At 43.8% G+C, this 15,632-nt stretch overlaps 1 protein-coding gene across 3 annotated transcripts in view; it reads left to right on the plus strand.

Annotated features, from left to right (window-relative positions):
• mvb12ba (multivesicular body subunit 12Ba) overlaps nucleotides 1-15,030 on the plus strand; it is a 43,976-nt gene extending 28,946 nt beyond the window's left edge. For 2 of the 3 annotated variants that reach the window (XM_031802427.1, XM_020458505.2), the window contains exons 7-10: nucleotides 1,931-2,025; nucleotides 5,651-5,706; nucleotides 6,151-6,210; nucleotides 8,781-14,282. In XM_031802427.1, coding sequence (XP_031658287.1) covers nucleotides 1,931-2,025; nucleotides 5,651-5,706; nucleotides 6,151-6,210; nucleotides 8,781-8,867 — 298 coding nt within the window. In that variant the 3' untranslated portion in view covers nucleotides 8,868-14,282. Of the gene's footprint in view, nucleotides 1-1,930; nucleotides 2,026-5,650; nucleotides 5,707-6,150; nucleotides 6,211-8,780; nucleotides 14,283-14,918 lie in introns of those variants that run through there. The other variant, XM_031802425.1, reaches the window with a different exon arrangement.
• The last annotated feature ends 602 nt before the right edge of the window (nucleotides 15,031-15,632 follow it).

Consider the following 15,632-nt stretch of genomic DNA (forward strand, 5'->3'; position numbering starts at 1 on the left):
ACTCCAGTGGCCACTGTAATCCAATCCCTAACCACCGCAGTCAGTTTTTCTGTGCTTTGTTCACTGAGTAACTTATTGCCTATATGTCAATTGAGTCACCGGTCTAAAGCCTTGTAGCTTCTCTGAGATGTGGCTGATTTTTCTGAGTTTAATAAATGCAGTTTTTCATTTGAGAAGAGTTTGACAGCCACAGAAGAACCATGGAAAAACCATTGTTACCAAATTTGCACTTAAACACTTATTTACTAATTGCCTCATACCACTCAAAAAGTGCTTCGTTAGATTCGTTTTTTTTTACCTACTGCGTGACTTTATACACAAAAGATCTCCGCTAAACATAGAATTAATGTGTTTATTTGTCTCTGTGACCACCGATAATTTCACAGTGAAGTTGACTACAAATACAAAGTTGCCAATGTCTTTGTTAAAACAAGTGAAGGAAAAAAAAGGCTGTTTATTCAAGATAAATAGCATACAGTATAGGCCTATATAATCAAATATTTAAATTACATTTCTTGTTCATTCAATTGAGTTCTGTTTTGCTAATTGTAGGCTCTCTGTAATTTATTATAATTATAAATGTCAAGGTAAGATTTGAATGGCAAAATCTGATCCGTGAGCAGTGCTGCCTTTTTATTTCGATCCTGTCAGTATCGACACTATGCTCCCAACGCACTTAGCGAACGTTCTCCCAACGCACTTAGCGAACGTTCTCCCAACGCACTTAGCGAACGTTCTCCCAACGCACTTAGCGAACGTTCTCCCAACGCACTTAGCGAACGTTCTCCCAACGCACTTAGCGAACGTTCTCCCAACGCACTTAGCGAACGTTCTCCCAACGCACTTAGCGAACGTTCTCCCAACGCACTTAGCGAACGTTCTCTCAACGCACTTAGCGAACGTTCTCTCTGCGTGGTGTTTCAGGAAAGCCGTTGTAAGGAAAGATGCATCGTTAAAACACTTGTAAAGCCTATAAATTCCATCGCTATCGGGAAACCGAGAGTTGTAGATGTTCGCTCCATCTCTAATCTAGCACACTTGATTCTAATAATGAACTGTTTGATCAACTGGTTAGTTTCAGCTGGGGGGGGAGCAAAAACCTACATTATGGTAGCTCTCTGGGAACCGGGTTGGAGAGCCCTGCTATACACTATTCAAAAGCTTTTCATTTTGATCAAAAGCGACTGTTCTGGTTTCTGATTTTGACTCTAGACGCAACTCCTGAGTACGTTGGTCGTCCTGGTCCGAGAGAGTAGACCTCTCAAAAGCAGATTATTTACTGCATTCATTTCTGGATATTGATGGATGTTTTGTCTAGTGTGGCCAAAGGCAGGCATACTCAGAAAGAGCACCCGAACAATATCTGTCAGGTCAATCTGTGTTTGTGAAATATCACACCCGCCATCGGAATCCTATCACCGACATAATTCCCCTCCACTTCCTCAGTCAACCTTTTTGAAAATGAGCTGGAAAGGAGATCTTCATTAAAGCTGTCCGTGGCCCAATGCCTAGATTAACGATTGTCGTCAACCCTTTTTTTATAAAAAAAATCCTCCGCTGTTCTGTCTGAGAGGAGCGTATCCACACGCTGATGGAATTGAATGAGGTTAAAAGGTCGACCACCATCATGGCAGAATAAACCCGAGAGAGCGAGAGAGAGAGAGAACCAGACGTCTGTTTGTAAATATCGCTGACTGTTTTGGGGCGACGAGGAAGTCTCAAAGTCTTGTTTTGGTATCAATCGCTTCTAACTGATTTTTATCTGTAAAATCTCTCTCTCTCTCTCTGTCTCTCTCTCTCTCTCTCCGTCTCTCTCTCTGTCTCTCTCTCTGTCTCTATCTCTCTCTATCTCTCTCTATCTATAACAAAAAAAAATTGGACACATTGATTACTAAACATGGCTTTTAAAAAATCTGTTTGTCCCCTACAGACATATATCCATGACACTCCCCGCCAGTTTCAAAAGGCAAACCACTACCAGACCAGATTTTGAACACCAGAACTCCAACCTGTACGCCATATCAGGTGAGCTACTGTCTACGTTTCTTCCCAATATGCATATATTCAATGTTGTGTTGTTGTTTTTCCCTTTCAGCCATTGCATAATATTCATTTTGAATTTAGTGTTATACTCCCCTTAAGGAGTGTATTCACTCAGTTTACTCTGAAGTCACCTGTGGTAGCTACCCCTTAAGGAGTGTATTCACTCAGTTTACTCTGAAGTCACCTGTGGTAGCTACCCCTTAAGGAGTGTGTTCACTCAGTTTACTCTGAAGTCACTTGTGGTAGCTACCCCTTAAGGAGTCTTTGGATGTCGTACGATGGACATGTTATGGATTCAAAGAGAGTCATCGTGTGGTGAGCCCCCCCCCCCCAGTACTGGGCGACTCAATTTTTCCATACTCTATCATACATCTAATTTTCACTTAATGAGCTATGCATTACCACTCCCGGTACAATCTAATAGGGGTTTCTTTGTACTCGTTATCATTGGCACATCGAAATAAACTAAACGCTTGAGTAGACGCAACACTGACACATGGAATCTCCCCTGGAGTTGCCCGTAGGAAACCCTTTGGGTAAAGCAGGATATTTTTTGAGTTTTACCCAAAAGTTTTCCTTCTGTTCTCTAAACTCCGGGTGACCCCCCCCCCCTGTACAGTTGAGAAAGGCTGCGAAACCAACCAACCAATGACCGCGCCACTCATCAACACTGCAGTAGACATCCGTTTGCTTAGACGGATCTCTTTCATTACTCCCACGTTGTTTGAACGGACGCGATGTCGGTCGGGAGAGAAGCCTAGTAACCAATTAAGACGAGACATAACCGTCAGTCGGGTGCCGGCGCCGGTCCCCTTTTGGATAGCCGCTGAAACAAATATCAGATATCAGCCATTTTAAGGAGTTGCACCTGCCCTTTTTTAAAATGATTTTATAATTTGCCCCTAATAATTGTAGCTCCGAGAACTCGGCGTCGCTTTCCAATTAAAACCCACGCTGGCTCCTTGACGGAGGTCGCAGTAATGACACCCCTGCAGCATTAGAGGCTGAAACTGACAGGTGAGTCCCCGAATGAATTAAACATGAGGTGGGTTACAATGAGAAGCGGAAAAGCCTCAGACAGAAGTTGTCTTTTGAGGGGAGGAAGGGGGAAGGGTATTCGAGGCTTGTAAATGCTCAGTGTAATTTACATATTCATCTCTTTGCCGTTCAGCCTTATCGAGAGCTCACCCCACTCCTGGTGACGTCTCTAAAGCTAAAATAGCAGTGACAGACGAGGGTGCGCTTCATTTTCCCCAGGATTTATGACTTGTGTAATTTAGGATATTTTATTAATACGCTTAGACGATTGATCCCCCCCCCACCCCCCCCCTCGTCACTCTGTGTGGAATACGCTTAATAGTTCCAGATGACGCCTGGCTCACTGATTATGGAAAGGACTTTTATTCTCTACTTTTCATTTCCTCCCATTATTTTTTGCTCTTTAAAAAAAATGTAGTTTCATCCTTTCGACACAAGTTTTAGTTCACTATTTACACGGTGAAAAGGATCGCCTTTTGACAGTTGAGGTTTTCAGTCAAATCCATCCGGATATTTGGGATCATTTAGAATGGAGGAATAAAAACAAATGACATAGACAAAGTATACATTTGAGGCACCGTGGGCTCTAAGCTTATTATCCAAACACATCCCCAAACTCCTCGTCTCAAATCCTCCTCTTGGTTTTACACTTTATTAGTCAAAGAGCACAAGTAGTCAACAAGCTACATGACACAACCCAGATGTGCCACAACAGGTCTCCATCACCTTCCGTTCAGTATGCCCCATTGGCCCTCACTACATCTCCCATAACCCCCTGTTTTCAGGTTGCAAAATTCTACTTACTTTCCCAAAATTCTGGTTTACCAGAAGTCCTGGTTTTGGTTGGAGAATTTCTATATTCCTTCCTTATTCTCATCATTTCAGTTTTCTTCCAACCTGAATTTCTGGAAAACCGTGGAATTGTGGGAAAGTTACCGTAATTTTGAAACACTACCCCTGTTGCAACACATGGCCTGAGGAGATGGCGACATACAGTCCATCCATCCCATGGAGGAGTGTGGCCGTGCTATACATCCCCAGCTAATTACAGCCAGATGAAATTATGCCCTCCACATCCAAGCCATTTAAAGACAATTTATAAAGATTCATCATCCTAATGTCCCTTAAAAGATCTTCTGTGGGTTATTTAAGTAAGTTATTAATGAGCTTCTAATGCTCTGCTTGAAGGAAGCGGCCTTCCTTCCTTGTCTCCTCTCCTTAGTTGATCTGAAAGGGGTGGGTTCTATGCCCTACAGAGTTTTAAGGTCTGTTAGGAAGGACGAGGCACTAGACAAGGAGGTTGAAGGACAAATCTGTTTTTGTTTTGGATGAGATTTATTTACATTTTGTATTATATTGGAGGAGTAACATCATACAAATTAACAATTGACCTGTGCCAGCTTGTCACGTGTCAACAGGTTTAAAAGGGATTGTTGAATGCATTTAGGCTCTTTCATTGGAGAATTATCTCTCTCTGTCTTCACCCCATCCTCACCTCTAACCCCTGGCCTTCACCCCATCCTCACCTCTAACCCCTGGCCTTCACCCCATCCTCACCTCTAACCCCTGGCCTTCACCCCATCCTCACCTCTAACCCCTGGCCTTCACCCCATCCTCACCTCTAACCCCTGGCCTTCACCCCATCCTCACCTCTAACCCCTGGCCTTCACCCCATCCTCACCTCTAACCCCTGGCCTTCACCCCATGTCATCCTGAACCTCTAACCCCTGGCCTGCACCCCATGTCATCCTGAACCTCTAACCCCTGGCCTGCACCCCATGTCATCTGTACACGATTTTAAATAAGATTTCAATTTCAGAAGTGTGATACATGCAATCGTTGATGGTCAGAAGGCCTGTCATTTTAAATGTGGTGAAGACTACATTACCGCAGAGGGAAGGTTGTAATTAACACTTTAGTCTGACGTCTTCAGTTTAAACACACACCCTGTTTTATACTCATTCGGCTGAACCAAAAGCCATACACTGGGGTCAAACTGAAACTTTGGTCAAAGAAAACTATGCAGGCCTGAGTTTTTTTTGTTGAACGATCATCACAGTTCCACATTATAGCTAAGCCTTCACGCCTCAAGACCAGGAATTTGTCCTCGGAGTTAAAGAGCTATTTAAATAGAGTTTTAATCTAGTGTATATATTTGGTTTCTTTGGAGATGTATTGGGACTTGAGGGAGGTTGATCACAAATCAGGCAACAGTCCCAGTGGCCTCGACGGAACCTTCTGACAGAGGGTTTTAGGTGTTAATACATCATTTTAGGGGTTGGTTATATTTGTCCTGTTACAAGTTTATAATGGAAATGTATTTTTTGCATATCCCAACTCCTCCTGATACACCCTCAGGGAGTGAAGTAACATCTAGGGTCACCATTATACAGCGCCCCTGGAGCCATTGAGGTTAAGTGCCTTGCTCAAGGGCACAGCGACAGATTTTTCACCTCGTCAGCTCCGGGTTTTCAAACCAGAAACCTTTCGGTGACTAGCTCAATGCCCTAACCTCGAGGCCAGACATTTGTATCTTGTGGCCGTAATGAGTCTTCTTTGTCTCTTTCAGCAATGGATGGAGTGCCTTTCATGATCTCTGAGAAGTTTGCCTGCGCTTCCGATGATGTGAGTCTGTCTTTCGGGTTGGTTCACTCACAAAATGTAATCTTGACTGTTGAGCATCATAGTTGTGAAGAGAAAACAAAATGTAATCTTGACTGTTGAGCATCGTAGAAGTGAAGAGAAAACAAAATGTAATCTTGACTGTTGAGCATCATAGTTGTGAAGAGAAAACAAAATGTAATCTTGACTGTTGAGCATTGTAGAAGTGAAGAGAAAACAAAATGTAATCTTGACTGTTGAGCATCGTAGAAGTGAAGAGAACTAAATGCAACGGGCAATATTCTTGCCTCTGATGTAGATATCAGCTTGATAAGATTGTTGCTCAGTATGTGTGAAACTGGTTGATGAAGAGTAGGCACAGACTGAGAGAAGAAGTCTGTGTTCCATGCATTCAACATGCTCGCTCAGCCTGTCAACTTCCTGTCCTGTCGGCCATCTGTATTGCAGCTGCAGCAGGTGGATCTGATGGGCATCACAATCAAGTCGCTGACGGAGATTGAGAAAGAGGTGAGTACACCGTCTCACCCCAGGCTAACTCGTACTAGCCTGGTTCCAGATCTGTTTGTGCCGTCTTGCCAACTCCTGTGGTCGTTGTCATGCCGAACACCATAGGAGTTGGCAAGACTCAAACCGCCATGTTCACTGACATATGACATCATCGACTGCCTTCAAAACGGGTTCTAGCATTTTGATAGAGGCATGGTGATCACACTTCTTGTTGATTATGTAAAAGGGGCTTTACACGTGGAGTTTAGAGGGGCTTTTCAGGCAGAGATGAGCCCTCTCTCTGAATTAAACCACACCCAAGCCTCTCTCTGTCAGAGCACTGAGCATTGCCACGGGTGTGTTTGTCCCTCTTTTAAAAAATGAATAAAAATAAACGAGCAGACGTTGCCCCTACCTAGTGTGCGAGGGCTCAAAGTAAGTCGTAGTGTCTAATCCACATGATCAGTGGAATGGAAGGAACCCAGAGAAAATGAGTTCAATAAGTATGGAGAGGAGGTGCATAGCTTATTTGTTAGTGCTTTGTGAAGGCAGCATTTTCAGCAATGTTGTTCCTCTGTATTTCTCCATCTGTCCACTAGAGGCCTGTAATTTTACCTATTTCGCCCTCTACTCTCTACTGAAAATGTGCAGTTTGCCCTGTGGAAGGGTTTGCATACAGTAATTAAGGGAAGACATTTTGAGTAAATGAAAAGGCACGATCCAGTGATGAGAATGGATCCTGTAATCATATACAGCAGCCAATAATATTTTTTTTTTGGGGGGGGGGGACTGGTGCTACATGCTTTTCTCCCCTCATTGCTTCGGATGGTGTCGGTTCCAGCCATTAGGCTCCCATTTCCCCAATGACTAGAGGAACTTGCGAACATAAGTAATTGGTGTCTCTTAAGTGTTGATTAGCCCACAATTTGAGTTGACGTCTTCATCCTGTGGGGGGGGGGGGGGGGGGGATGGACGAGGGACGAGGGAGATGATGGACGAGGGACGAGGGAGATGATGGACGAGGATGGACGAGGATTGATGAGGAGGGATGAGGGAGAGGAGGGATGAGGGAGAGGAGGGATGAGGGAGAGGAGGGATGAGGGAGAGAGGGATGATGGACAAGGGATGAGGGAGAGGATGGATGAGGGATGGGGGAGAGGATGGATGAGGGATGGGGGAGATGATGGACAAGGGATGGGGGAGATGATGGATGAGGGAGATGATGGACAAGGGACGAGGGAGATGGATGAGGGAGATGGATGAGGGAGATGGATGAGGGAGATGGACGAGGGAGAGCGGGATGATGGACAAGGGAGAGAGGGATGAGGGAGATGGATGAGGGAGATGGACGAGGGAGAGCGGGATGATGGACAAGGGATGAGGGAGATGATGGACAAGGGATGAGGGAGATGATGGACAAGGGATGAGGGAGAGATGGAAAGGGGAACAGACATAAAAACAAATGTCTTAACCTGGAATGTCGGCGAATGAACATGGCAGAGAAACAATATTGTCTCAACCACATACCCATTGGACTGGGTGAGTCTCGGTTGAGACGATAGACCGGACCGGCTGAGTCTCGGTTGAGACGATAGACCGGACCGGCTGAGTCTCGGTTGAGACGATAGACCGGACCGGCTGAGTCTCGGTTGAGACGATAGACCGGACCGGCTGAGTCTCGGTTGAGACGATAGACCGGACCGGCTGAGTCTCGGTTGAGACGATAGACCGGACCGGCTGAGTCTCGGTTGAGACGATAGACCGGACCGGCTGAGTCTCGGTTGAGACGATAGACCGGACCGGCTGAGTCTCGGTTGAGACGATAGACCGGACCGGCTGAGTCTCGGTTGAGACATGGGTTAGTTTCAGTAAGGTAATAAATAAAGGGTCAGGGTTAAGACCACTACAAGATGCTTTGTTGAATCTTGATCTGCTGTGGTACCATACAGCATGTTGTATGTATGTCTGTTCTCTGCTATTGCTTTTCAAGCCATGAATTGGTTGGTGAACCTTAATCCTGTGGTATGGAGGAGATCTGTCAACTAGTAGTCACACAGCATCACCTAGTGCCCTGCTTTCTTACCACACAGCAAATCAACTGAAATTATTTCATTTTAAACTTGGAATGTAATCTCTTAGTTGAATTAGTTCAGTTTGTTGTAATAGATATTTTTTTGTGTGTGGGGGGGGGGGGGTCGTTCAGGTATTACAACACACTGTTGGCAGTCCTCTCTTAACCCAAAACACTATTGAGCTCTCTTAATTCAACATTTTAATAAGCATTTGTTTGGATTTAAATGAGTTCGTTTTGATTCCAGACCTCAAGCATCTATATCAGTGGGGAACGACATTGTATTTTTGTGGCGGATAGAATTTGTGCTGGTTTTCGACCACAAGGGGGAATACTTTGACCAAAAATCCAGTCAGAGACGGGTAACTGCATGAGACTAATGGGTGGCCCTAACAGTTTTCAATGGTGTGTTAAACAAACGCACTAAATATGCTTTATAAATGTATTTAATGTTGTCCTGATGATAGTTGATGACATGTTATCTTTCTTTCCATCTCTCTCCATCTACCTTTTCTCTCAGTACGAGTATAGTTTCCGCACAGAGCACAGCGCAGCAGCGAGGCTTCCCCCCAGTCCCACACGGATCTCCCTGGGCTCTGAGGCCTGAGCCCCCCCCCCCCCTAGTCCCACACAGTTCTGAGCCTCTCCCCCCCCCCAGTCCCACACAGATCTGAGCCTCCCCCTCCTCCCCTCCAGAGAGACCTGAGCCTCTCCCCCCTTCTCCCTCTTCCCCTCCAGAGAGACCTGAGCCTCTCCCTCTTCCCCTACAGAGACCTGAGCCTCTCCCTCCTTCTCCCTCCTCCCCTACAGAGATCTGAGCCTCTCCCTCCTTCCCTACAGAGAGGTCTGAGCCTCTCCCTCCTTCCCTACAGAGGTCTGAGCCTCCCCCAGTCCTCCAGCAGGAGAGGAGGAGAGACTCACACTACTACTACTACTGAGAACCATCCCACACAAACCAAGCCAGAGAAAGAGTGCGACAGAGGAAACTAGGTCTCCCTCTCTCCCTTTGGCCTGCCTGCCTCCCTCTACTCCTCCCCGCCTCCTTCCACTCCTCCCCGCCTCCACTCCTCCTTGTCTGCCTCCCTCCACTTCTCCCTCCCTCCCTCTACTCCTCCCTGTCGGCCTCCCTCTACTCCTCTCTCCTTGTCTGCCTCCCTCCCTCCCTCCCTCCACTCCTCCTTGTCTGCCTCCCTCCACTCCTCCTTGTCTGCCTCCCTCCCTCCCTCCTCGTCTGCCTCCCTCCACTCCTCTCTCCTTGCCTCCCTCCCTCCTCGTCTGCCTCCATCCCTCCACTCCTCCCTCCACTCCTCCCTCCCTCCCTCGTCTGCATCCCTCCACACCTCCCTCCACTCCTCGCCTGCATCCCTCCACTCCTCCCTCCACTCCTACCAAACAAAACAATAAGGTCATTGGGACAGCTTGGTCCACTGTCCAAATGGATGGTCCTTTTTCTTTTGAAAAAGAAAAAAAATGAACAAACAGAAGTCCTTTGGTTGCCCAGTCGTTTCTTCTTCTTTGTTTTTAAAGTTCAGTACTGCTTATTTGAGGAGGGAAAACGATCCATGGTAAAAAGGGGACCCGTTGATGCATTAAGGCTTTCACAGACGTGTGATCGAGACGAGCTCCGCTGTGCATTCAGGATGGAAAGACCTGTGAACCTGATGGTTGTGTGATTTTGGACCCTTGGTGGTTAAGGGAGGAGAGAGAGAGAGAGAGAGAGAGAGAGAGAGAGAGCAAGGCTTGCCCATTCAACCCATGAACCATAATGGCAGAGGCACCAGTTTAGTCTAGAAATGCACATTTGATCCATCCCTACTTTCGGGAAACTTTAAAGCACCCACAGAGACTTGGGATGGTTGGAACAAACCGTGCTCTATAATACCCTATTGGATATAAGCAGTGCGTAACCCACTGGTCTCGCCTTCGTTCCATTGGTCGTCTGTGGATATTTCTGCATTAAAGAGCAGCTTAGCCAGTCGTTGACTACAGTCCCCACCCACCTCCCTGTACACTAGATGTAAGCCCAGGAAGAGGAGCCAGCTTACATGTTACTGTAAAATAAATGTCCCCCAACAATATTGATTTGGACAGTTCACCAAATGCTTTGAGATTGTTCTTTTCTCTCGTCATTCTTTGTGAGTCATTTCAGATGTTCTTACTCTTTGCCTCGGCTGTTGTGTCACGTTTCAACGACTCCATCGATGTGCTTTCTGGTCTGAGACACTCCTTGAATTAAAATCAGAACCACTAGTAAATGGACTGTTACAGTCGGTAAGGTCTTGCTGTTAGCTGGACGACACACCACTGTTTTTTGATTTTTGTGTGTTTTTTTGTTTTTGTTTTTTCAAAGCCAGATGTTTGCATCTGTTACCAGTCTCACTGTGGCTTTACTCAGTCTTTTGGTTTTAGTATTTCTTATCTTTTAAAATATGTATTTTCTATTTCTCGCGGAATGAGTTTGACAGAAACGTACTGCTTAGTTTTGAAGGAGCCAGTTACCAATGAGAGCCCTGTCTTTCTCTAGTCAGGTTACAATGTTCAGCATTGTGATAGTATTCATTTGCCACTTTCATTTTCTTAATGAACAAAATAGATTTTAAAATGTTTTAATTACGTGTATAATATTGTGTTTTGAACTAAATGGGATGTTCTTGTATCAAGAAGAACACACTTAATAATTTGGGCTCAAGTAATGGGCTTTTGTTTCACGCATAAAGCTGATATGTGTGGTCTTCTAAACGGTCTGCTTTTTTTTGTATTTTCAAAAACGACTAATTGTAATAATAATTTAATAAAGTGTTCCTGAAGTTTTGCCTGTCCATTGGCATGGCAATAACACCCCCATCTCCTCAGTTTTCTCCAAACTCTTACACAATTCCCTCTAAACCTTGGGGTTGTGTTCACCATATCAAAAAATGTTTTGCGACAGGGAACAACTGAAAGCTGTGTTCAGTTTAGTACCTTCCGGTTTAAAAAAACGTTCTCTCTCTGTTGAACACGACCCACCTTACACACTCCAAACTATCAGGAAACACACATCTTCTGCGATAGTGTTTTTTTCAAACACTATAGTCTCTTTTTGTTTGTTTTTTGTCTTATTGCCTCAACTGTGCTTACAACCAACTGTGATCAAACCACTCATTGATACGACTTTGTTTGTTGTTGTTGCTTGTCATTCTTTTACCCACACATGCTTGATATTGATGGTATTAATATTGAGAACGTTTTTTTTCTACAACAGTATTTGTCTTAAATGGCATCCAGAGTTGCTCTTTTTCGACATAAGCTTTTTAAACACTGCCTAGAAAATCATGTCAACTCTGGAGAACCTTTTTTCTTTTCTAGCATTCCTGGTACTGATGTATTCTATCGCTGTAGTTTTTAAGCATCCAGTTTCAACATCATTTAGTTGATCTTTCTATGCTTGGCAGAAGTTGTTTCCTCAGAGCAGCTCTTGGTGCCCTTTGGGGGGAAAACAGCCCTTTATTTTCTCTTTGTCTAATTGCTCATTTAAGGCCTGAGGAGTATTCTGACCCTTCTCTCCCCAGAATAATTGACCAATACATTTCAGTGTTGTATTTTTCAGAAAATCAAAAAAAAAGGTCAAATCAATGTAAAAAGAGATGGATTGTGTTATTGCACTGCCTATATATTGTGATCATGCTAGTAGCTTAGCTAGTTCAACTAGACCAAACGTCCATTCAAAAACGATGCTTGTAAAATGCTCCCACGTTACGGCTTGTTTTGTTCTGCCTGCATCATGGTAACCTACACCTGTACTTCTACATCTGAACTGTGGCGTGTAAATATCTTCAGATGGTCATGATAAAAATACATTGTTAACTAATATGATTTGTCTGTGTATTAACATTTTAATGTGAGATCAAGTTCAGTCCTGTATTGTTTTCAACGTGGACTCCTTTTTTAAGACAGACGCGGATTCCTTTCAGCTATGAGAGACTGTTCAACCAGCTGTAGCTCAGCTGTGATTTTTAAATGTTGTTTTTGATTTGCAACTCTTCTCTCCTGGATGGAGTTTGGGTTATCCTACTTTGAATGATTCTCATCCCACCATTAAACAAAACTTAAGTTGACGACGAGAAGCTTCCACTGTTTATATTATTAGTTAACACTAAAATATACATTTTGAGGATTTAACTAACAATCGAACCACCCAAACAACGTGAAGCTCTGTACTACCGGAGGTAGAGCCTGTACGATTTGATGTTTTGTTTGTCTTCCTGCGAACTCTTAATTTTTAAATGCTTGTGAATTCATTATGGCTCTGAGGATCCTGTTGGTGATAACTGATGTTTTAAAAGGTCAATTTTGGACCAAAAAAAAGCAACAAAAATACATTTTACAACTGTATACCTGATCAATGCACGATCATACCAGGTAATTTACAAAATGGAAATGGATAAATAAGATATTTCGCTACAGACGGGTACATTTCTTACGGATCTCAACAGCTTCCGTCCAAAAACAAATCCTGTCAATACATACTGGAGGAGTTACTGACAAGCTAAGTGTGGCTAGCTTAGATAACGAACTAGCTACGTCTGGAGGAGTTACTAACTACGAGTGGCTAGCTTAGATAACGAGCTAGCTACGTCTGGAGGAGTTACTAACTACGAGTGGCTAGCTTAGATAACGAACTAGCTACGTGTGGAGGAGTTACTAACTACGAGTGGCTAGCTTAGATAACGAACTAGCTACGTGTGGAGGAGTTACTGACAAGCTACGTGTGGTTAGCTTAGATAACGAGCTAGCTACGTGTGGAGGAGGAGTTACTAACTACAAGTGGCTAGCTTAGATAACGAGCTAGCTACGTGTGGAGGAGGAGTTACTAACTACGAGTGGCTAGCTAAGTCTGTCGCTGCGCTCCTTGACCAGAATGACACGTCGATGAACCACCAAAGGCACACCCCATTTCTGTTTGAAAATTGATAAAGATTTTTTATATGACCAAAGTCGGTCTTTAAAAGACAAACCTTGTATCCCAGTTGCAAAACCTAATCTGTTAGGGATCAAACAGTTCAAATCAATATGGACCTATTATTATTATTATTATGGCAGTCTTATGTTAAAATGTTTACCCTGTGTGTCATTGAGGTGTATTTGTTTGTGTGTGATTACACACAGAGTACCAACCAAACTACTGGTGACTAATCCACAGGACCAACCTTTGTATTTACTGTTTCTCAGAAGCATCCTACATTTGATTTCAATTTCAACCCACTGCTCTTCATTACTTCCTTCCATTCTATAAATGTTATTTAGAGTTTTTTTTTTGGTGGTCGGTTGGCTCCCTCAATCATTAGTTATCCGGCAGTGTGCAAACATGCGGGTTCTCTCATCTCGGTACCACCCCAGTCGTTTTAATGGCGACCTAGTAAAACAACAGAGAGAGACCTCTTAACTAGCTACTTCAAAACCCACAAGTTACTTTCCTCTCAAGATGTGTCGGCAACAGAGAAATCTGGCACGCACAGCCCACTGTCACCAAATTGTACCTGTAACGGAAGCAATTTCTCCTTTCCTTGGATATAGACTACTTTTAATCCCATTTTTTGAGATATTTACCATCTTTATTAAGACATTTAATCAGAAACGCGGAGTGCCTGTCAAGACCTCTGTTGTCTTTGACTTCTGATTCCTCTCCATTTTATTTTTTTTGTCACCAAAAATAGAAATCTTCTTTCATCTTATCCGATGTGAGTTTCTGCAGAGAATGGACTAGGGTCCCATGGAAATGACATGGAAGTTTGTCAGGCAGACTTTTGCATGTTGCTTGTATGCCAGCGTACTGGGTTAAGTGTAACGGTACCATGGATTACTATAGTCAATGTCAAGTCAGTGCATCTCTTCAAAATGATAACTAATTATAAAGAAAAGTAATTGTATCATTTGTATTAATTTATTTAACATTGTCTTTTAATATTGACAAATCAGTGTTTGTTTGTTTGTTTGTTTGTTTGTTTGTCTGTATTAACACATTTTGAATAAAACTTTTAAAATGGTGGCTGATTTTGTCTCTGATTTTAAAACGAGATATGTTGACTAAATTTAACAGTAAGATTACAATTATATCCAGTGTTGTGACAGTATTTTGTCAGACGACCAGGTACAACCCGCCCCAGCACATTATGTTTTTTTCTGTAATGCATCATGGGGGTGTTGTGGTCTTTCGTACACTTCTAGAGAGAAAGGGGTATTGTAATAAAGATTTCACTTCAATTCAACTACATCGGATTACACCTTGCACCACATTGTACATTGTGACACTTGTTTCATTTTAAAAACATGGTTTAAACTTTCATTTTGATGTCATGGTTGGTCGGCCATTGCATCAGCCCTTGCATCCAGTGCTCTCTCTGAATTTGAGTGGTTACTTTTTCTCCAGCCCCATTCCTTAGCTTTTTTTTAACCAAAACTGGTGCTTTGACTGCATTATTGTTTGAACTGCAGATTGCAGCTTTAAAATCCAGTGTGAAAGTTGTCTCAATGTCTTCAAACTGAACTTGGAGCAACGGATATCAAAACTAACTACAAAATACAAAATGGCATCTCACTTTTAATCTTGTTCCCTACTACTTAACCAGAAGGCTCCCATTTAGGTAAAAAAATAAAAAAATCTCTCCCTTTCATCCTTAAGGTTTCTGCTGGTGGCCATGTGAGGCCGATTAGGACGATTGGGTTGTGATGACGCAAGGTGTGAGCTGATCCCTCCCTCTGATGGGCAGATGTTGAGGAGAGATGACCGGCCAGGCTCCGGCGTTGCCTTGCCTTGGGAATGTCATTTAAGTGGCCGGAGCAGGAAAACAAATGGATTCCTTTCTGGTGAGATCAAAGGAGCGGCCATCGCACAGACTCCTGGGGAACCTGCCTCCTTAACTACCCCCCGAGGAGGGTGGTTGTTTGATGGTTGGGGGTGCGATGGAAGGGGTCAGGTTTTGAGGAAGGTTGTTTCTGGCTTGTTTTTTTTACTCCCTCAGGACCAGGTTGTTGCCGGGTGACGCTCCCTCAGGACCACGTTGTTGCCGGGTGACGCTCCCTCAGGACCACGTTGTTGCTGGGTGACGCTCCCTCAGGACCAGGTTGTTGCTCTGAAAATGAGAGGGATCCGTGATGAAGTGGCGTGTTGTCTGACACGACGGTTGAGGGCCAGCAGGTGGAGTTCCTCTGAGCCACTGTCATGGAAGATGGCATCCTTTCTCCGTCAAAAGTTTAATAACTAACTTTTGACTGACATAGTCGGACAAGTAGTAATGGAGAAAACATCAACAGCATAGAAAATAAGTAATTGTATGAATGTTTAAAACCTTCAGGCCGGTATTCTGTGTGTCTTTCAGTGACATCCAATGATTTT

The sequence above is a fragment of the Oncorhynchus kisutch genome, linkage group LG23, assembly GCF_002021735.2.
Source record: "Oncorhynchus kisutch isolate 150728-3 linkage group LG23, Okis_V2, whole genome shotgun sequence".
In the NCBI taxonomy this organism is placed as follows: Eukaryota; Metazoa; Chordata; class Actinopteri; order Salmoniformes; family Salmonidae; genus Oncorhynchus; species Oncorhynchus kisutch.